Source organism: Pan troglodytes, chromosome 21 (genome assembly GCF_028858775.2).
Source record: "Pan troglodytes isolate AG18354 chromosome 21, NHGRI_mPanTro3-v2.0_pri, whole genome shotgun sequence".
In the NCBI taxonomy this organism is placed as follows: domain Eukaryota; kingdom Metazoa; phylum Chordata; class Mammalia; order Primates; family Hominidae; genus Pan; species Pan troglodytes.
This window is the reverse complement of record NC_072419.2, coordinates 30403836-30426973: the sequence shown is the minus strand read 5'-3', so window position 1 is coordinate 30426973 and position 23138 is coordinate 30403836. Positions and strand designations below refer to the sequence as shown.

General features: G+C 47.5%; 1 protein-coding gene across 1 annotated transcript; it reads left to right on the top strand.

The window, feature by feature from the left end:
* The first annotated feature begins 10722 nt into the window (after positions 1-10722).
* CST5 (cystatin D) lies at positions 10723-14544 on the top strand. The gene is made up of 3 exons (XM_016937264.3): positions 10723-11025; positions 12860-12973; positions 14207-14544. The coding sequence occupies exons 1-3, from the start codon at positions 10795-10797 to the stop codon at positions 14288-14290; spliced, it is 429 nt and encodes a 142-aa protein (XP_016792753.1). The 5' UTR covers positions 10723-10794; the 3' UTR covers positions 14291-14544.
* Positions 14545-23138: the final 8594 nt, after the last annotated feature.

Sequence of the window (23138 nt, the reverse complement as noted above, 5' to 3'; positions counted from 1 at the left end):
GACACCTCACCTTGGATGGGAAACTGTTTTTCATTAATGGATCATGTGTTCTTCTTAACCACAGCAGCAAATGTGGTTTTTCCATGGTATTCACGCCTCCAACTGACTAAGATGACCATGAAAAAGAAGGAGATGGGTAGTCTGAGAAAGAGGCAGGGAGCAAGAGAGAGAGCACCAGGAAAGGGGTGAGGAGGCAGAGTGGAAGAGAAGATAGAAACCAGACTTGTCCACGGGGTGTCCACACGTTCATTGTCACCTGCCTTCAGGTCTTTGTCTTCCGAGAGAGTCACTTCTGGGCCTGTCTCTTCTTTCTGGAAAGATCCAGCAGGGGCCCTGGGGAGAGCTGCAGGAACAGGAGGCTGTGCCATCTACTGGCCATTGCTGTGATCAATAAAACCCCACATGCCCAGGTAGCCCAGGGCAGCGAGGACAGAGCCAAGCAGATGGGCCTCTGCAGAACCCGTACGGCACTCAGGGAGTGCTTAGTTTGCAAAACCCCTTTCTCCAAGGCAGATGCTATGACAACCCCGGTGTTACCTTCAGAGCCTGCTCCCCAGGGTGAGGCTGGAGTAGAGGCACCCGAAGGGCTGGTCATCCGTGGGTGAATGCTTCCCTCTGGTGGTCACTGTGGTGAAGTGGAGCATGCAGAACCTAGAGGTTCTCTGCAACCTCATGAACTGAGCAGGATTTACAGGGCAGGTGGCTGCGGGCACAGGAATTGCCCTGTAGCTTTGTGATTTATCTGCCACATTTGGGCATTCTCTTTGTGATGTGTTCATCTTCACATGTGATGTTTCAGCATATCGTCCCCTCCTTTATCATGGGGTGAGGAGGTTGCCAACTCTGCAAGCCTCTTCCCACTTAGTTCCCGTCAGATACTCTCCATCTCTCAGGGCCCAAAAGCCCACCATTCCTGCCAACTCTGACACAGCTCAGGCATCCTTCTCAGACACATTCAATGCCATGAATGGCAGACTTAGCTGGGCATAGTGGCACACACCTGTAGTCCCAGCTACTCAGGAGGCTGAGGCAGAATCACTTGAACTCAGAAGGCGGAGGTTGCAGTGAGCCAAGATCGCGCCACTGCACTGAAGCCTGGTGATAGAGTGAGACTCCATTTAAAAAAAAAAAGGCTAATGTTTTCTTTTTCCAAATATGACTGGCAAATAGGTACTTAAAATATTTTATAATAAAAAGCCATTGTGGTGCCATATTCATAATGAAGTCCATCAGCAAATGGAAGAAGACCCTCCCCTGCACTCTAATGAAATCTGGCCCCTCTAGGCTGGGCACAGGGGTTGACATTTTAAATCCACAGTCTTGCATGCATGATGTCCCAAGAATCTCCTGAGGACAGCTCTAGGTTCCTTCCTGAGAGCTGACCATCTGCTCATCCTCATGTCTCCTCTAGTTCAGTAATTGTCATGGCACGTGCTCAGACCAGGGCTGGAGTTCTGTTCTTTCCTCCCCACCATGCCCTCACCCCAGCCCTCAGCAAGTCCTGTCTCGCTGCCTCTCACAGACATCCTGAGTCTCCTGTGCTCCACCTCCCGACCCCTGCACAGGCCCAGGTCACTGTCCTCCCCTTCCTGGGTGACTGCAATGTCCTCCTGACTGTTCTCCCCCCTCCCATTCTCACCGACTAGAAGCCTGTTCCTTCCTTGCGGCCATGCCAGCCTTCTAATAACATATAAGGTGTCATGTCATAGTCCCGGTAAAACCTTTCAAAGGCTTCTCATTAGAGTTGGAATAAAGTATATTCAGCATGATGCATATGGCCTGGCAGGAACTGACATCTGCTCATCCCCAGACCCAGTCTCTGTATCTCTCCTGCCTGCTGGTCCTTGATGATCAATTCAGGAGCTTCCACAGGTTAAGATCATTTTCTCCTCAGGGTAAGTTCATGCTGCTTTTTGGCCAGAAAATCCCCACCCTTGGGTTTCTGCAGCTGGCTGCTTCTCCTCCTGCAGAGTGCAGCTCCCATGTCACATCCCCAGAGTGGTCTTTCCAGGTCACTCTTTCTAGGTTAGGATATCATTTGGCTACAAGCTGGGTAGAGGCAATACTGTATTTGTCCCATTATCTGTAAAGTGCCTATGAACAATCCCTGGACCATAGAAGACTCTGAATATACATATTGGGTGAAATGCCTTTATGGACGTATCAGAGACTTTCTCAGTGGGAATGAGATAATGTCATGTGAACATCTTGCCAGCAGCATCTGTGAGGTTGTGTTAACTCTACAACTATTTGTTACAACTATCATTTCAATGGCAAGAGTTAAGATGACCTTTGGATCTTTTGAAAAATGACAAAAGCTTGGGATCAAATATCAAAATGCAACTAGGGAAGGATAAGAAATCACCCTAGGGAGGGTGGCAGGAAGCACAGGGTGTCCCAGAGACAGTGTCCTGGAACCCAGCCAGCAGAGCTTCCACCAGCAACACTGTCACCCTTTCTCCAGGGCTTCTCTGTGCCGAGCAGTTCGGTAAGGACCTGGTACGCATTGTCATTTTGTTCTTCACATATCTGCAAATAGAGAAGTGTACTCTTGCTGATGAGAAAATAATTCTTGACATACAGCAGGCACACCATACCTCTCTTTTGACTGAACGCACACATGTATCCAAGGTCCTCCCTTACGGAGAAGACATCACTGGAGAGCTCCAAGATCCCAGACAGGGCTCAGCTATGATGACATCACAGTGTGGGGTCCTGTGCACTTGTATCAGACTCTGCCTTGACACTTTTTGTTGCAGGTTCCTCATCTGCAAAATATGGAAACACATTTCATAAAGATTGTTGGAGGATCCATTAATTCACTCAACTAATTCCTTACTGAACCCTGTGCTAGGGCTGGGACCACAGCATTGAGCAAGTAGACAGTGTGCCCGTGTCTAGAACACAGGAAGCACATAGAGAGGCACAGATATGGTTGATAAAAAGCTTTTACTTTCCTTCCTGGCCTGGGAGTCTCATGAATAGAGGATGCCTTGGAGTAGGGTGTGATCAAAGGTAGATAGCAGAGGAGGTATAGTGGGACCATCTCCAGTGCATTGCTACCCTAGGAAGAATCTACAGTGTTGCTGAGCTCCTGACGATGATAACAAATACTGCAGGGCAAACTCAGAGACCCTAGAGAAGGGCAATGGGGTGCTCTAGGGGGATGCAGGAGCTGCTGAATGGGGATAAGCCAGGCTCATTAGGGGACCAGTAGTGGGCAGCTGGACAGCTTTCAGACTCCTGAGGAGGGATTGATGCCTGGCCATTTGTCCAAGTACATGCATACACACAGTCACATACAAATACACACAGTTTCACACACAGAGAGAATTACACACATACACACAGTCTCTCACACACACACATAGAATCACACGCCCAATCACACACATACATGCAGTCACACACACATGGTCTTGTACAAAGGTGGATTATTATGAAGGAAATCTGCTGAATAGGTATTTTCCTGCATTGAATTTCCTTAAAAGCACAAAACTATGTTCATGGCAAAATCTGGAAGAGCTAGTTGCAAACTGAAACAGATCTAAAACTGCATTTTGCAAACTGCTGCACGCAGCACAAATGCAGCTGTAAAAGTTAATGTGCACTCCTAACTATATTTTTAAAAATTCCTTCAACAAACATTGAAATTATTTTGTATACCAAAGCCTCCTTTTGGAACTATCAATGCACATTATAATATTCATTAAAACTCATAAAATGCCTGCAGTAAGCCACCTGATTTTTTATCTTCAAACTTTAATCAATTATTCTGAAATTCCTACACTTTGATTTTTGAGGGGAATGGCTAACACCTATCAGCTACCTTCAGAAAGAGTGTCCTGTGGAAATAAATTAAGAAACATTCATCTGTAATATTGTTTCACTTTCTGTAAATTCTAGTATTGAGGAATTTAAGTAAATATAGCCATCCATTGGTATCCATGAGGGATTGGTTCCAGGACCTCCCTCCTATACCAAAATCCATGGATACTCAAGTCCCTCATATAAAATGGTGTAACGTGCATATAACCCATGCACATCCTCCTGTATACTGTAAATCATCTCTAGGTTACTCATAATTCCTCAGACAATGTAAATGCTATGTGCATACTTGTTATGCTGTATAGCTTAGGGAACAATGGCTAGATAAAACTCTGTCCATGTTCAGTGCAGATGCATTTGTTAAAAAATATTTTTTATCTGAACTTGGTTGAATCCAAAAAGGTGGAACCCAAGGATACAGAGGCTGACTGCATGATGATGGCAATTGATGGGATCCAAGTTTTTAACTGTCAAAGAAAGCAGCCACAGCTTTGGAAAGGGAAGAACCAGAATGAATCTCACAGTGTTGGAAATGAGGTCAATATTAACTTATGGTTTATAACGTATAGACAGATAATGTAGAAATAAACATCAACATGTGAGTATGTTCAGGTGTGGATTTCGTAGCTGTGTCCCACTGAGGAGGCCTGGAACAAGGCTCCTCACCCTCCCCACTGTGGACATTTTGGGCCTAAGCACTCTATCTTTGGGAGCTGTGCTGTGCATTGCCTGATGTTTATCAGCATCCAAGACCTCTATCCCCAAAATGACAGCAGCACCTCCTCCCAAGTAGTGACAACCAAAAATGTCCCCAGACACTACCAAGTGTGCTCTGGGAAGCATATTTGGTGTCTCCTGCCGCAGGTTGAGAAGCACAGACCGAGGCCTCATGGCCATCCAGGAACAATGAGCACAGGTTGCACTTGGGCCTTGCTTTCTAAATTCACCGCAGATTCTAGCCACCGATTCTAAGGTTGGCTCAGAAAAGTGAAAGATAAATCTGGAACTTCTTGTTACATCAGAAAGTAAAAATAGACTCAAATAATGATGAAAACATCTCATAAGAATGCAGGAAGCAGCTTAAAGGGGCCCCCAATAGCCAACTCTGAGATAATTTTCACATTGGAATAAATAGTGCTAACAGAGTGTAACTCATTGAATAAAATAAGAAACCACGAGTCAGATAGATCTATGGAAAGATAAATGGCAAATAGGTAGGTAGGTAGACAGATAAGCAGATAGAAGAAAATAGAGATTTTCCTTATAGTAGAATGAATGCCATTAATAAATGTAGAACAAATAATGAAATTAGAAACAACCTTTTCTCAACAGTCATAATAACAATTGATTCAAGCAACAATTATCATTGTATGCTAAAGCTAGAAAGTGAAAATTTGATAAGAAGTAGGATATAATCATATTTCAAAGCATTGCTTTGTGCAATATTTGTTAATGATAAAGTGAAAAATAGCAACTTTATAGTGGACTGGCATAGATACGCTGCAATGGCTGGGGCCAGGCCACTCCTGGGAGGTGGGCTCCTGAAATGTGATCATGGACAGCAACTTCATGTAAAAGTATCCTCTCACCTTCTTGAGAGTGAAAGACTGCCTGGAAAGAGATGCTCACCATCCCCGCTGAGCACATTTCCAGCCTACCCCACCTGAATGCAGCCCCCAAGTGAACCTAACAAGACCAGCAGAAGAGCCGCGGACAGCTCCAGAGTCATAAGAATCCACACATCATGTTGCTTTCAGCCAGGAAGATTCGGGGTGGCTTCTGATGCAGCAGTAGGTAACTGATGTGTACAGGATGCTCCGAACACCCCTCCCAGCAGAGACCCACAGTCCATCCCATGTGAGGTCCAGAGAGGGAGAAATCTCCTCCTCCGTAGACTGCATGGTTTCTGCTGGTGTCTACAACTGCCATGCAACTCGTGTAGCGCAGCCCTTTCCTTCCGAATCCAACCGACATTTCATGCTCTCCATGAGAGGCAGGTCTGTGGGCAAAATGATGATTGTAGCAATAGACATGCTGAACTGGTGGTGCCTGCAGGAAGTCCAGTGATGACGTCATGGACAGGGGGATGAGGAGCTTCACTGCTGGAAGCCTGGCCTTGGTTGAGATAACTCAAGACAATTGCAATAGGGTCAACACTCTCACAATAAGACAGAGTGAGCTCAAGTCCAAATATGAAAAGAGTAAGTGGGGATTTATAGCCAAGGAGCAGGGTGTGGAGGTTAGTGAAGAAAAAATTACTAAGCAGAGACATCAAAGGTAGGGGTTTCTGGCTGAACTGACCAGACAGGATTCTTGCTAAAGGCAGGACACAGCCTTAGACATCAAAGCTGAGGGATGAGGAACTTGATCAGATGTCAAGGGTGATCAGACCCCAAGGACAGCAGGATTCTCCCTAAAATGAAGCAGGATTCTTTCCTAAAACTGAGCAATGCAGACCTGGCAGGTAGGAGCTGGAGACCAAGGTTGAGGCCTAGTGAAGAAGGCTCAGAGGAGCCTTAAAGTTTCGTTAGAGAGTCTTGTCACTGGATCCAGCTCCTCTGTGACAAGAAGAGAGGGCAGGCAGGGCCACAAGAGCAGGCAGGCTGTCCTGATGGCCTCTGGCTCCAGCTCCAGCACCCACTGATTGAGTGTAAGAGGATTCCAGGCAGGAACAGGAACCACTCTCCACAGCCACTGCAGTCTGCTAAAGGAATTGATATTTAAGGTTAGACAAACAGTGACAGGGAAGTCCCAGCAGTGACCTGAATGGGGATTAGAAAGGAAACTCTCACCACACAGAGATGCCAAGGGGATTGCTCTCCCCTCAGAGCCATCTGTATTCTCCTGGGCCAGGCCCCTGCAGGCTGGGACCAGGGAGTTGGGGGAAGTCCCTGGGTGCATCAGCAAGCAACCCGAGTTCCCAAGGAACTCTCCCTGTCCTCTCCACTCGGCTGTGGTTCTCTAGCCACTGGCTCTGCTTAGAAGAATGTACTCCTTGAGAAAATAAATGGTAACCTTGTAATCTAAAATCCTAAGTGCTGTTTACACATTGATCCCTGAGCAGGAAACTTCCCAAGGATTCTCTTCCCCCCCATAAAGGGCCAAACTCTCAGACCTCAGATCCTGGGCTCTGTACGCCCGTTTCCTGTAGGGGCTTTGGGCATGCTTCACAGCAAGTACCAGAGTTCATAATAATGTGGCCTCATCCCCATCAGAGCCCAGATGCTTACCAATGGTGGCCAATGGTCCAGGAGTATCTCAGGTCCCCCACAGTTGGGAGCAGGGAGGGGGAAGGAGGAAGGGTGTGCGTAAGGGACAAGCCTGACCCCAGAGAACTCGCAGTACTCCATAAAGGAGGATTCTGGGCTTCCCCTTTGAGAAGCCAACAAATCCCGTGGCTGCTCAGTCCCATCTCCTATCACAGACACTGAATGTTAATTGCTCAAAACCCGGATGTGCAGAATCTCAACTCTTGGCCAACTTGGTTTAACCACTTGCACTTTAGGTGATGTTTATGCCCTTAGGTATTTATTGGTTATAATATCGTTTAGTGTTTCCCTTTACTGCCTATTTATTATAGAGAACTTCTGTCACTCACCTAATTTCTCACTCTACTAATTCAATCATGGGATCAAGATACACACGCAACCTGGGAGAACACGGCTTTCTCTTTTATCCACTGGCAGAAAGGAAACATGCCCCCTCCTGGGCAACTGGACTCCTCCAGATTACAAAGGTGCTGGAGGCCCCTGGCTTGGTCCTGAGTCCATTGTTTATCTCTGGGTCCCTGCCAGCCTGTCATTGGAGCTGTAAGCTATAGGAACTAAGGCTCCATCATTTTTGAGATGGGATCTCACTGTGTTGCACAGTGTGGTCTGGAACACCTGGGTTCAAGAGATCCTCCTGCCTCAGCCTCAAGAGTAGCTGTACAGGCATGCCATAACACTGGGCTACTGTGAATTTTAACCACACTTAAATGTCACTGCAGAATCAAACTTATCTTGCTGGTTTTGAACCACCAGACACCACCATTTACAAAGCAGCTCACCTTTCCATATGCATGACACATAGAGAAGGCAAAACATTTTCCCAAGGTCACCCAGCAGCTGGAGCAGCTGTCCATCTACCCTAACCTTCCACTTACCATCACCCATACTGGATGCATCTCTTGTAGTTCGTGAGAGTGCCCTACATGGGGGTCTGACTACAAAGATTAGAGTGGTCACTGTATCAGGCCTTTGACCCTCCCTATAGCTCATTCCAGTGTCCTGACAGAGGATGACCACTGGCGGTGGCATCACATACAGGGAAATAGGCCAGCACTCCAGCTCCCACCCCATACTCCACCCACCACCATATGCCTGTTATGTGGATGACCTGCACCTCCTTCGTAATGACAAAAGATAGGAGAGATTTGTGTGTATTTCAGCTTACCCTCTGCACAACACATCCTCCTGAGAGTTGAGGCCTAGCGGCCAGGGAAGGTGGGAGCCACAGAGGAGACCCAACTCCCACACTTGGGAGATGACCATTCTGCCCACAAGCACCTGGCCAGGGACTGCCCTCTCTTTCCCTTCTCTGGGAATCTCCCCCCATTTCCTGTCTAACTAGGAGGCATCACGTGCAGCCCTGCTTGAAGACCTTCCCCCCCTCACCCAGCAGTAAACACTATCCCTGGGCCACCTGCTCTATCCGCCGGAGTGCATGGCTTTTCTAGGGGTGCTGGATTCACAGTGGGGTGCAATGGTCACTGGGCCTTGGGTAAAAAGGTCCCTTGTCCTCATACTTAACATGAGCACCCATAAGTAATATTGTTCCCGCTGTCGGGTTCCTGCTGATGCAGCCCCAGCCATGGCGGAGCCCCGGGATTATAGCAGGTCTGGGCTGATCCTGGCCGACCCTCACCTCCACCACTCCCGGGAGAGTCCTCTGGGTGTCCTGCTAAGGCCCAGGGTTTCCTGGTGTTTCTGGCCAAGCCTGCCACCTCACCATAAGGGCATTTGCCACAGGGTCACCTTCAGGCATGGAGGGCGGGGTTGAGAGAACAAAGGGAGCAGCTGTCTGTTCAGAGCCTCCTTCCACCCTCCCTACTCCTGAAGTCACATTCCAGTCCAGGCCCACAGCATCCCGAGCTGGGGGCTTTGTCAGCCCACAGGGCACCCAACTGACCACATCCTCTCAGTCTGTGGAGAAGGAGAACTCTCAATCCTGGCAATGAAGCCACGCTGAGCAAAGGACGAAGACACACATGGGCTCTCTCTGCAGGATTCCATTCCTGGGAAGCTCAAGGACAGGCAACAAAGGAGTCCACAGGACCAGATGTGGGCTGCCAGGGTGGGGTGGGCATGAGGGTGGGCTTCAGAGGCAGGAGGAAACCATCTGGGGTGAGGCAGATATCACAGGTGTGGACAAAGTGGTAACACAAGTGTATGCATTTATGAAATCCCCCAGATTGGGCACATACAATTAGGCATTTTATTGTGTGTAAATTCTACCTCATTCAAAGTAATTTTTAAAATATTACATGAGTTTTCCAAGCAGTGCACAGAGGACCAGTGCTGGCAGCACGTCTCCCAGAGGGGAGGAGCAAGAGAGGCTCCTGGGCTCCCACATTCATCCTGTGGCTGCTGCTCCTTCTCCTGACACCCCCACCACCTGCCAGGGGTCTCCCTGCGCCTTCCACCTGGACACACCCACAGTTACCGTGAGACTCCAGGTCGTTCCCTTCCCTGCTCACACCCCCTCCAGGAGCTTCCTCTTCCTGGAGCAGGCATGCCCAGCCTTGCCTCAGGGCCTTTGCACTGACTATTCCCTGCTGCCTGGGGCTTCTCAACCTTTCCGGTCTCTTAGAGACTTCCCTGACCAGGGTCCAGTAGCACCCACCTCTCTCTAACTGAGCGACTATAATTCCCTGATCTAAATTGTTGATCACCACTCTGCATCCTCCCACACACCCTAATGGCTGGGCTATGCAGTACCACAGCCACCAGCAGCCACTCGTGGCCACAGGGCACTTGAAATGGGGCTAGTCCAAAGTGACGCTTGGTCTAACTGTAAAAAATACACAGGGAACTTCAAGACATTACACTCACACAAAAGAATGTAAACTAGCTCCTTAAGAATAGTCCTGATGTGTTGAAGTATTTTGGATATATTAGGTTAAAGTAGAAATACCAAAATTACTTTCAGCTGTATCTTTTAACTTTTTCAAATGTGTTTTAAATTGCTCCTGGGTTTCTGTCACATCTCTGTTGGATAGCAGCTTTGCAAGTTCATGTCTATGGCTCTATTGCCCAGACTGCTTGGTGCAGGGGGAAGCTGGTGACAGGTTTGTTTATTGAATAATGAGGAGTTATGAAACGAGAACCCAGTGAACTTTACCCAAAGGTTAATTACTTTGTGTTTGGCAAAGAAGTTCCCCAGAAGAGGGCATGGACAAGGTCATCCCAGAGCTTCTGAAACAGCTCCCTGCCCCAGGAATTCCCAGACCATGACCACGTGCTCCTGGATGCCCCTGACATCTGAAGGCTTTAGAAGGCCAAGCCCTGTATTTCTCCCTTTCCTGAGGACATAGGTGGTCACCAGGTTTCACAGCCCAGGGAGCAGTGTCACCTCTCTGGAATCCAGAGTGAGCCAAGCTTTAGAGCACTGAGGAAGAGGGGCAGGGCTGTGGGGAGGTTGCGGTCAGGACAGGAGTGGGGAGGAGGATGAGGAGGAGGCATGGGAGGAGCGAAGGGAACTTAGGGAGGGAGGGAGGTGGTTGGGGGTGGAAAGGGAGATAGAGACAGAAGAGGAGGGGTAGAAAGAGGAGGAGGAGCCAGGGGCGGGGCCAGGGAGCAGGTGGGGTTGGGGGACACCCAAGCAGGATAAATGCACAGCTGGCTTCTGGCCTGGGCTTCCTGCCTCAGCCTCCTGCTGCTTTGCTCTCTGGGAGATCCAGCTCCTTGCTCTGTGTCCCAGTAGAACATGACATGGCCCATGCACACCCCACTGCTGCTGCTGACTGCCTTGATGGTGGCCGTGGCCGGGAGTGCCTCGGCCCAATCTAGGACCTTGGCAGGTGGCATCCATGCCGCAGACCTCAATGACAAGAGTGTGCAGCGTGCCCTGGACTTTGCCATCAGCGAGTACAACAAGGTCATTAGTAAGGATGAGTACTACAGCCGCCCTCTGCAGGTGATGGCTGCCTACCAGCAGGTGCGTGCTACCACCACCCTGGGGGTCCTGAGTCCCAGCTGGGTTTTTTGCCTCACCCCTCACAGCACTCCCAGCAAATCAACATTATCTAAACCGCAGACTCATTCAGCTTTCTCTGACTGTCTGCTGATGGTCTTCATGCCCTAGGACACTCCTTGGCCGTGAGTGTATGAGTTCAGCCTTGTCCTGTACCCTCGGCCTCCTTTAACCTGCAGCAGCCACTGTGTCTGTACCATGACTGTGGCATTTCCCAGGGTCCAGCAGGTGTGGATGGAGACTGTGCTGACTCTGGGTGGGCTTGATGCTGCTCAGGATGAGATCCAGGCCACGAGGTTCATCTTCCTCCCTGAGTCCTCTCCACAGGGGCCACACGGGAACCTGACTCCTTGTCCTGGATAGCCCCGCTTCCCTCCCAAGTCACACCCCTGGGCACAGCCCATCATGGCTAGTGGCCTTCACTCTCAGACTGGCTGACCACCCCCTACAGCCCAGGACAGCTGAGTTCCTGCTGGGGTAGAGCACGCCTGACCCTGCCTCTGCCAGCTAACGCAGAGTTAGACCTCAGCAAAATGAGGACAGCAATCACCCAGCAGAGTGAAGGAGGTGGTTGGGTCCAGAGGGAAGGAGCTTCAGCAGGGCTACCGAGCCCAGCTTGACCTACGTCCCATGGCAGAGCAGCAAACAGTGACACAGCGACCACAGGGCTATATGGCCTGCCAGCCTTTAGAGCTCCTCCACCTTCTCTTGGAAAGTCAGAGGAGTCCAGACCAGCCCTGTTTCTCCTCCTGCAGCCCTCTCCCTGCACAGGAGGGGCATTCCCTGGTGCTGTGGTCCCTGCTGGCCTGCACTCCCTCTTAAGTGTGTCACTCACTGGGAGTGAAGCACAGAATGATGTAGATCGTTGGGCCCTGGAGCCTATTTTACAGAGCAGCAGACTGACACCAGAGGGATCACAGGACTTGCTTGTGGTTCTACAGGACTTGTGTGTGGTTCCACAGGGCAAGGTCTAGCACCCTGGTCCCAGAGTCCCTCATCCCATGCTTCTCCACAGTTCTGACAAGTCATGTCTGGGGGCGGCACTGTGCAGGGAAAGCATTCAGTTCTCTTCTGAAGTTGCAACCCTAAGACATGCAGGTGTGTGACTCACTTTAGAAATATTGCCTTGAAAATCACACCTGGAATGGAGGCATGCAGGAGGCAATGTTTATTGGCCTAAAACATGAATGTATGTGAGCATCTCATCTCCTACTGAGAAATGAGGAAAAATACCTCTGGGTTAAATGGCAGGAATGAGATGCTCTGTGGACTGAATGCCAGGAGCTGGAAGTTAGCTGAAATTTCATCATCAGGTGACAGCCTTCCTAGGATGGGTCCAGTGTCCCTGCCCCCTGAGCACAGGTAGCAGAATTCAGTTAATCCTTTGCTGTGGGAAAGAGCATTCACTTGGTGCTTAGACCCTGCCCTGCAAGCCTGGTGCCAGGACTGTTTCTTTGTCCCACCCTGGCTGGTTCCCCAGAGCTGTGCCTTCTGTTCCTGAATCCAGTGAAGGGGGTTTTAGGCCCTGGCTTCCATCTGCCCTGCCCCTGCTTCTCCTTCTACTGGGCTGCATGAGACAGCTTGCTTGAGATACCCAGAGAAAACAAGTTACTAGGAAGGACCGGGACACACTACCACTGCCAGCCAGCAGGAGAAGGTGGCTTGTGTGCCTTTTGGGTGACAGTGTGGGCAGCATGAAGCCCCAGGCAAGCCCAGTGACTCAGTCACAGTGAAGTGCCTGCGTGTGCATGAAACTGACAGCATGCTGTCCCTGCTTCCTGCTCTTCCACGTGTGTAGATCGTGGGTGGGGTGAACTACTACTTCAATGTGAAGTTCGGTCGAACCACATGCACCAAGTCCCAGCCCAACTTGGACAACTGTCCCTTCAATGACCAGCCAAAACTGAAAGAGGTATGTGCCTGATGTGGGTCAGGGGCATCAAGTACCGCAGAGCAGTGTGTGCATGTGTGTGTGTGTATGTGTGTGTGCACGCACCTGTACTCCTGCACATGCTTTGGAGGGCATGTGTGCATGTGTGCAGATATTTGTGGAGCCACGTATGCAAGGATGTATTCATGTGCATGGGAGGATGCATGTGTGTTTGGCACACATGTGCAGATGTGTATTGTGAAGTCAATGAATGTGTTTGTGCATATGGAGTTTTGTGTATGCATGAATGTATGTGTGGGATGGTGTACACATGTGGCTATGCATGTGGAAAGATGCATATGTGTGCATACATGAGGAAGATGCACTGGAGTGTGTGTGCGCATGTGTGTGGATGTGTGAAGGAGTATGTGGGTTCATGCATATATTCGTTTGGGTGAGGGTTGCTGTGAGTTAATATAGATGCCTATGTGTGTGCAGATGGAGTGGTGTGGATACGGGTGATGAATTTGTTTTGCTAGGAAGACTTTAGCTTGGTAATGGTTACTGGGAGGCCAACTCTGCCTGCTTTGGGGTGTTGCCTGTTGGACTGGAGGAAGCAGCTGCTGGGCTGGGTTCTGGTCAGAAAGAAGGGGCTCTCTCTAACCCCAGCCTCAGGCATCTGCCTGCAGCCACAGCCACTCTGAGCATATTAGAGGGAATTAAATGCCTGTTAGCTGAGAAGCCCTGGACCTGCCCCAGCTCACCCAACACCAGCCTCTCCAAGAACCCAGGATTTCTTTCGAGGTCTCTGCTCAAGTCAGAGCCACACTCTCCTTGTCATCTCCTCACCACCTCGGGCACTTTGAGTTGCAATTTCCAGTTCCCTGGGTTCTTCCCTCTGGCCCCTCTTAGTGCTGGCCTGGGTGCTGGAGGTGGAAGGAGCTGGAGGCAGTGAGCCGCCTCCCCTGTCCTGCACCCCTGAGGCTCCCAAGGCCTTGCACAGGCTGCTCCTCATAGGGCTGTGCTGGGACAGGAATCCTGCAGGCTGGGGTGAGGGCCCAATGTCACCTGGTGACTTGGAGCCTTGGGAGGGGCAATGGAACAGTCACTGCCCAGTTGGGCTCAGTGCCCTGGAACTCGGCAGGGGTAGGTTGGGGTCAGGGGGCAGTGTCTCATCTCCATCCATTTTCACCTCCATTCTGATGTCCCATTCCTGGGCATCTTTGGCTTTAACTGTAACCCACAGTCATTTTCTCCATCTCTTTCTTTTCACAGGAAGAGTTCTGCTCTTTCCAGATCAATGAAGTTCCCTGGGAGGATAAAATTTCCATTCTGAACTACAAGTGCCGGAAAGTCTAGGGGTCTGTGCAAGGCCTGTCACACTGACCACCTCCTACTCCCACCCCCTGTAGTGCTCCCACCCCTGGACTGGTGGCCCCCACCCTGGGGGAGGTCTCCTCATGAGCCTGCACCAGGAGACAGACAGAGAAGGTGGCAGGAGGCCTTTATTGCTCAGCAGAGGGCTCTGCCCTTGCTCCTTCCTTCTTGCTTCTCATAGCCCCAGTGTGCAGTGCACACTCTCCCACCTCCTGCAATTAAACAGTAGCATTGCCTCCCTCTGAGTTCTTGGCTGTTTGGGGATGTACACACAGGCAGGGTTTCTGCAGTTCCTTTATGAAGCCTCCTTGTTCTGCTGGCCCCAGAAGTTGGGCTGCTGGTTTGGTCTGAGCTCCTGGTCAGACCAGGAGGAGGGGGCTGGCTGTGTCCACAGGCAGGGGCCAGGCCTCAGTGGAGCTTGCCAGGCCGTGGATTCCATCTGTGCTTGCAGAGTTGAGCAGACTCCAGGGACTGAGCTGCTCTCATCAAATCCCCTAGACACTAAATAAATAGCGATCGATGTCTGCTTCTTTCCACAAGAGACTTTAGGCCCTTACATGGAAACAAGTCCAAAAGTGTGTATGTGTATGTGTAACTGATTGGGATAAATGCCAGCCAGAACAAAGATGGGCAAGATCTCACAGAGAAAACAGTGCCTGCTGTCATCTATCCTGGGAGGGTGTGCCCCAGGGTGGGAGGTTTTGTCAATTCACACCCACCGGCCCATTCTCTGGACTTGAAGTTTTAAAAAGTCCTCATGTCAAACTTTATATTAGAGTTAGAGAAGTTAAAACACAAATGGGACTGGCATGAAGTGGACTGTTTTTTTCCAAGGATGATGTTCCAATTAATAAAAAAAACTTAGTGTCATCATGATTCATAGAATAGTAGATATTTGTGCCTCAAGCAGGAGGCTACAGTCCTAAGTCACATGGCCCCAAGCCCACACGGTCCTTCTCTTTGCTATTTTAGTTCAAAGAGAAGGGGGTGCAGCCCTCAGGACAGATGCCTCTGGCCCAAGGCTCTGAAATGTCTTCCCCACTCAGAGCTGCATTGACCAAGGGTGGCTGCCATGAACACTGAGAGGGAAATGACAAAGAGGAAGCTGCTGACACAGCCCTGAGGCCAGCACCCACCGTGCCGCACCTAGGAAGCCAGGAGGAGAATGGTCTGGCAGGGAGAGTGAGCAGCATCTGCTTCCATTTCCTCTCCACCCCCATGGGATTTAACTGAGTCTGTGATGTGGGAAGTGTAGCAGCGCCCAGGCAGCCATGAGCGGGGGAGTCAAATCTGGGCCTCATCCTCTCAGTGGAGGGTGCACTTAGTGATTCAGGCTTCTACTGGGAGAGAGCGGCTGAGGGCAGAGCAGCAGGTGCACAGATGTTGTGGTTGGGGGCAAAATCTTTCTTGCACGGAAGTGCTCATAATTTTCCATGTGGATGAAGGGTTTATTGACCAAAGGGACCACCATCCAGGCATGCAATGAACAGCTGATTTTTTGAAAAACAGTCCCTTTCTGACACAATTCTATCTTCCTTGGGGAAGATGGTGTGACGTCGGGGTTCTGCACAGGACTCCCCCCACTTTTCCCTGTGTGTCTGCTCCCTAGGAACAGAGCAGGATGCGGGGAAGCTGAGAGTGAACAGGTCCACCTTCTGGGCACTGAGCTGTGTCCTTGGAAGAGGCTAAAGAAGGTTCCTGATCAGGTCATGTTAAGTGTCTTCTAAGAGTTCCTTTAGAAAAAATCATGCACCAGATCAGAGGTAAAAAATGGAAACTGCAGAGGTTGGAAACCCCTCACTCAGCATAGAGAAATCACTCTGGAAGGAGGGATGAGTGCATCGGAGGCCTGGGAAGCATGAGACGGCACAGTCTTTCCTTGGGCAGGTGGACTCTCTTCATGATCACAGGCAGACCAGGTGCTGCAGGGCCTGAGGCTCATACAATATGGGGGCTTTATGTATGAAAAATAGAGCAATATTAGCAATACAAAAGAAAGCACAAAAGTTAATGTTTATTTGGGAAAAGAAAATAAATTATGGCAAAATACTCACTTTTTAAAACACTGAGATATACTGCAAACAGCCACAAAATCCAGAAAATAACAGACACCCACAAAATCTAGAAAATAATCAGCCACCAAATCAGTACTGTAGCCAACACACTCAGTATTGGGTTGTTGCAATAAGGGAATAAAGTCACACAAGGATCCTCACATGATTCAACAAACAAAGGAAAAAAGGTTATCACAGGATTGGAGGAAGGGATTTTGAAGGTGTATTGATGCACTCAGAGCATGGCAGGCTTCTGTGTAAAGGAGCCAGGGTCAGGTCTGGACTGCAAATTGTACTAGGCTCCTCCTATCTCCTCAGCTCCTCCTATCTCCTCAGAACCCATAAGGTTCAGGCAGATGTGGAACGTTCTGTCCAGAAACCCCTTCTCTGTAGCTCTGTGCTTCTGTGTAAAGGTGGACCTAGATCCTCCAGGCAGTGGGATGTTCTTCTTACTCATAAGCAAAGTTTCTGACAGCCCTGACGCTAGAGAACAAGGTCTTCCATTGAGTCAGAAAGCAGTTGTCAGCCAAGGAATAGGCTGCTTGACATTTCAAAGCTGCAGCTTGAGAGAAACATTGTTTCCTGTTCATGATGCCACTGGCTTTGACCACATCAGTCCATCTATCCACCCTGCAGATGAAAGGGCAGATTTGCCCTTCCTTAATCCACATGATCTTTACTGTCTCATATAATGTTTTTGTTTAATTAACTAGTTGACACAACTCTGTAATATTTTCTGCCTATGTTTCCATATTCAGCTAATGAATCACTATTTGCCTTATCATAAGACATTGAATTTGTACCAGAACTTTTATAAATATAGCAGAAAGATAAACCAGTCTTTCCACTAGCTGTTTGATGATCTGTGAACTTAATGGTACATAACATCCTTTTTCTGCTTCAAAACTCACATTGGTAATATCATGCAACCTTTCCTGATTGTTGTCAAATTCGGAAAAGCTTCTTGCAGTTTTCTCTCATATGTGAACTCTAAGATTTTAGTGCTTTCTAAATTTTCTAGACATAAGATTGATGATCTTAAAGACTCTTTGTATTAGCAATGCTCACTAACACAGCATTTTTAAACTGTCACTGTTGTGTAGTGAGCTTCAAAATTGTGCAAATGTATCATGATATGCTGTATTGATTAGCTCATTGAATGTGCAGGAGTTTGTCCTGGAAAAAGTATCTCTTCAAATTGTCTCACCTGTTGGTCACAGTTTTACATCTGTGTTGCCTGCAGCTGGGAGAGTCAACAGAATAATCGGGGTGGGACATCAGGCCCGCCCCTCCTGTCTGTGCCACTCACACACACATGGGCAGACTCCAGTATTCTTGCATAGTGCATGGGCAAAGGAGGACGTGAGGGAGGAGACAAATCCACCAGCCACAAAAGTAGAAAGAGACTTGAAGAATAGGTGAGGGAAGGAGAAACCATGCAGAAGAAACTGCAGAGGCCTTGGGACCTGCTGAGAAGCTTTCAGCCACATGTAAACTAAGTCCCTAATTAAAAATGTCTTGAATGCAAAGGGAATGCTCTACCCTCATGATAAGAAGCCCCTGGGTGAGGCAGGCTTCAGGAACAGAACTTCCAGCATATAGCTCTGCTTCCTTGGGATTCTCTCAGCCTTACCTTTCTGTTCTTCAAGCTTCAGCCTCGAGCTGGTAGCAAGGTGGTTGCAACAGCTCCAGACATCACGTCATCAACACCAACATCCAGAGGCAGAAAGAGCCCTGGGAAGAGCCTCTGTTTCACACCTCCTTCCTGAATGTGAGGAGGCTCCTCCTATGCACCCCCTAGCTCACCACTCCTGCAGTCTCATTGGCTAGGGCTGGGTCATATGCCCACTCCCTACACCAATCCCTGTTAGGAATTCACATCATCCATTGTGTCACCAGCACTCAGTGAAACCTGTGGATAGGATGGCAGGATCCTGGTAATAGCACAAACTTCAGCATGATCAAAATGATGACATGACTGCAGAGGGAATAAATAAATTATGCATGCACATGATGAAACCATCATTAAGAAGAATTAGATAGCAATATATGTGTTAAAATAAAAAAAATTTTAATACCCTTTGAATATATTATTTTATAGAAAACAAGATCTATATGGTATGTTAATAGAAAGCTCTTTCTAAAAACAAAACTAAACACATGTGTGTATGTGTGTATATAGACATGTACACAGACATATACACATATGTATACACAGAAACACATCTGAGGGAAAGAGAGAGAAAGGGAGAGAGGATGAGAAGAGAGAAGAAAAAGAAAGAAGAGAAGAATTTTGCATTTTTCTGTTTCATTTGCATGTTATTACAATGTGCACGTTGTTCTAGTTATTCTAATTATTTTAAATGTCATCCATGGGTGTTTGGGTGATGATATGGGTTATTTTTCATTGTACCCTCCCTATGTCTGCATTTTAAAAACTAACAAATGCTATGGCTGAATGTCTATTGGTGTAGTTGACATGCCTGCATATGCTTAATAGCACATTAATTATGAGTGAATCAGGAGTTGATATTCAGCATCAGGGGTTTCCCCTGCCCCCTGAGTTGCAATAGTCATTTAGAATTCAATACATTTTTCCTTGTTTTTCATGACACTGAGTATTTCTGGATAGATCCTCTCTCAGCTACACTGTGAGCTCCTGGGGAAAAGAGGGTATCTTCACTCACATTCCCTAAGGAGCGTTTACTAGCAAAGAGCTCATCATTCCTGTGGACACGATGATGGCAATTAGCAGGTGGACTCCAGCTTGGCTTTAGAGTGCTTGATCTATTTCATTCTCCTGTATTCTACTCTCACTGAACGTAAGGAGGAGGTAGTCTGCTGCTCAGTTATGTTGAAAGTAAGAAACATCCAAGTTTTGAGAGGTTGGTCTGCATTTAATTTCAGCACAAGCTCAGAACATTCCATTCACATCTCTGCACCCATACTTACACATTGAAATGGTGCGCAGTCAGTGATCTCATTAGGAATCTGATGAAAGTTGTAGAAATGGTGTGTGTGTGTGTGCACACTTCTGCATTCATAAACTTCAGAGTACAGTGGAGTTTCTACAAGCTCTCAATGAACTCTCATATTAAGGTATGTCGTTCTGGAAACCTGAACAGCCATTGTCAATTCCCTTCCTCTTGCCTGCTCCTGAGTGTACTGAAAGTATCAGGCAATGGCTTTTGTATTGCTAATATTGCTCTATTTTTCATACATAAAGCCCCCATATTGTATGAGCCTCAGGCCCTGCAGGTCCAGCCAACAACTGCCAAGCACTCGGCCAGGGTACTACTAAGAGAGTATCTGCTGGATAAACAAAGAAAGGCCCCCTGAGGGGAGTTCTCTCTCTCTCTCTCTCTCTCTCTCTCTCTCTCTATCTCTCTCTCCCCCAACCCCCAACCCTCTTCTCATGCCCTGTGACCTCCTCCTGCTCCTACTCCTCACCTTTCAGGCTGTGGTATGAGACAGGATGTCTAGGGCTATGGTGTCCACCTTTCACTCATGAGCTGTGTGCCCAAGAACAAAAGCCCAAGGAACAATGGAGAAGATGGAAGGAAACCACCTGGGCCCCTGCTGAGGATGCTGCAACTCTGTGAACACCACCCACGGCCTTTGGTAAATAATCAGTGTCATCGTGCGAGAGGCGGCCAGTGTTTCTCAGGACTCCTGCTACCTGTGGCCAGGAAGCTCCTAGGAGTGATGGAGCTGACACATTACTTAGTGTCAGTCCCAGAGCCAGGGAGGCAAATGAAGCTTACTGTGTGACAAGAACATAATTAAGCTGAAAATTACATGACCTGACACCTTATCCTCAACCTACCTCCTACTTATTTACTTACGAGTACAAGCGGTTTCTGGTACCTGCCCAATCTTCCTCATCAGGTGGATCAAAGAAAATGATATGTGAAAATATTTCACCAAGTCCAATACAGATGGACACTTTGGTTTGCATTTCACTAGGGATAAAGAGGCGACAAAAAACCCCAACTGAGTAAGAGATTTTTGGGAACAAGTAACTTTCCAGATGAAGCATTGGTTTTCTTCAGTGGGTCTCATTGGTGTTTATGAAATGTTCCAAACTTTCACAGACCTAAACCCACTGTAGTTTAAAAGGCAGGATATTTGTGGTGTGGGTCCTGACTCCACCATCTCTTGGTTAGGGTTCCTGGAAATAGACTCAGATGGAGATTCACAGGCAAGAGGCTCACTGAGGCATGTGCTGGGGAGTCAGGGATGTGGGTCAGGGCAAAGGGAGAAGTCAGGCTGGGGTGCATCTCAGCAGAGGCCACAGCCAGGCCCATGCAGAGCTCTGCAATGGGGATGGCCTCAGAGTGGTGGCCTATTGGGGCAAAAGAATCAGGCCTTTGTATCCCCATAGAAGCCATTTATCTGAAATAGGAAACTCCAGAAAGGGCATGAATTTGGACAAAGCAGCTTCTTTTGACTCAGATCAATGCCCACAGAGGGACTCAGCTGTGAGCCCTCAGTGGCCACACTCCCAGCAGCTGAGAGAATGAAGTCTCACTGGTAAAGGAGAAACTGTGGGGGGAGCCCCACTGAGAGAGCAAGGGATGTAATCTCTAGGAGACTCAGTTAATTTATCTGTACAATGGGAAGAATTATTACCATGACTGCACATTGTAACTTAAGAAATAAATGAAAGAGTATATTTGAAAAGTGACACTGAGCCCTGCATTATGTTATGTAATCATTGGTTAGTAAGACATGCATACAGCAAAGGAGGAAAGATGGGTGACACCTGACAGCATTTCACATGCCCCCATGTGAAGCACAAATTGTTACTCGGCAAGTGCCTCTTAACCAACTCTTAGGTGCCTTGTGTGATGCTGAGTCCTGGGAATAAAAAGACACATAAGACATTACCTCCTGCAAATGCAAAGAGGTATATTACTGAGTTAGCTAAAAGTATGGGAAATGAAAAGATGAGATTACTCTTATTTGTAGAAGATTTCTTCATGTGTCTAGAAAGCTCAGAAGAATCAACTTAAATGTTATGAAAATCAGTATCGGTATCTGGCAACATGGCTGAATCCCTGGCAAAAATTCAAGCATCAGTAGTTTTCCTAGAAGCTAGCAAAAACTAATTGGAATGTGTGAAGAACAAAATCTCACCTCTAGAGGCAAGAAAATGGACAGAAATATTTTTAAAGAAAAAGGTACTGTTGTAACCAAGCGAGTTATAGAGAAATGCCACACTTTGAGACTAATTCAGGAGTCCTTTATTAGCCAGCGACCGAGAGATGGCTAGCACTCAAAATTTTCTCGGCCCCGAAAAAGGGGCTAGATTTTCTTTTATACTTTGGTTTAGAGAGGGGAGGGGGAGCCTAGCTGTAGCAATCTTACAGAAGTAAAACAGGCAAAAAAGTTAAAAAGACAAATGGTTACCAGAAAACAAACAGTTCCAGGTGCAGGGGCTTTAAATTCATCACGAGGTGATAGATGTGAGGGCTTTTGGGTGCTATCTATGCAACACAAATGTGGAGGCTTAGGGTACTATCACCTGGGTGAATTCTTGGGAACTGTGGACATAGCTTGCCACAGTACCTTCTCAGTTAATTGCACTCTTTGATGTGCTGGGAGTCAGCTTGCACAACTTAAGTCCTTGAGGAAGGGGGTGGGTAAGGAACCCTTGATGTCTTGCAAATGAAGGAGCCAAATGGAGTCCATCCAGCTTTCTCAGCTAAGGGAGAGTCTATTCATATTAAAACAAGGTAAGATATCACAGTATTTTGCAAAATACTGTTCATAATATTCATAACAATGTTATTCGCTATAGCCGAAAGGTAGAAGCAACTCAGATATCCATTGATAGATAAATGGATAAAGAAACTATTATATACCCATACAAGGAAATATTCTTCCATCTTAAAAAGAAAGGAAATTATGACACATGCCACTATATGAATGAACCTTGAGAAAATAATGCAAAGGAACATAAATCAGACAAGAAAAGGACAAATACCATGTAATCCAACTTCTATGAGCTACTTACACTGGCCACATTCACAGAGACTTAGAATAGAATGGTAGTAAGGAAGGCTTAAGGGATAGGGGAAATGGGTAGTTGATGTTTAATGGGTACAAAGTTTCATCTGAGAGGATAAACAATTCTTTCATTGAAGAATGGGGATGTCCGCACACCAGTATGATGTATTTAATGATGCAAAACTCTATATTTAAATACAGCGCAAATGACAATTTTCATGTTATCTGTATTTTATCATAATAAAATATTTTTAAAGATATGAGCAAGTTCTTAGTGAAAAATAAGAAAAATTTACTGAGAAGAGAGATAAAATATGACTAGAGCTTTTTTTTTGTATGAGAAGAACAAATAAGGTAAAGATGGTAATTTTTTTCAAGTGAATCTATAGTTAATTGGGTTCCATTCAAAATACGTGACAATAATTTTGAAGATACTAAAAGTCTTGTGGAAAAATAAACTGAAATAACTAAAAATATTTGGGAAATTACTCATGGTGCCTTATATTAAAATATATTATAGAATTAAAAGAATGTGATGATGATGCAAAATAAACACTGTACACAAATCTGTTGCTTATTCTCTGTTGTGGCCGTCAGTTCATAGCCTACTTCGAGAAGCACCACGTGCTGGGTGCTCACATGGTGCTGGGTGCTGGGGAGGCTGCAGACAGCAACAACCCCAGGGATGGGCAGCTATCATGCCAGGCACCACCAAGTAAGAGCCCGCCCCAGCCTAGGAGGATGGAGGTCCGAGGGAGGGGGGC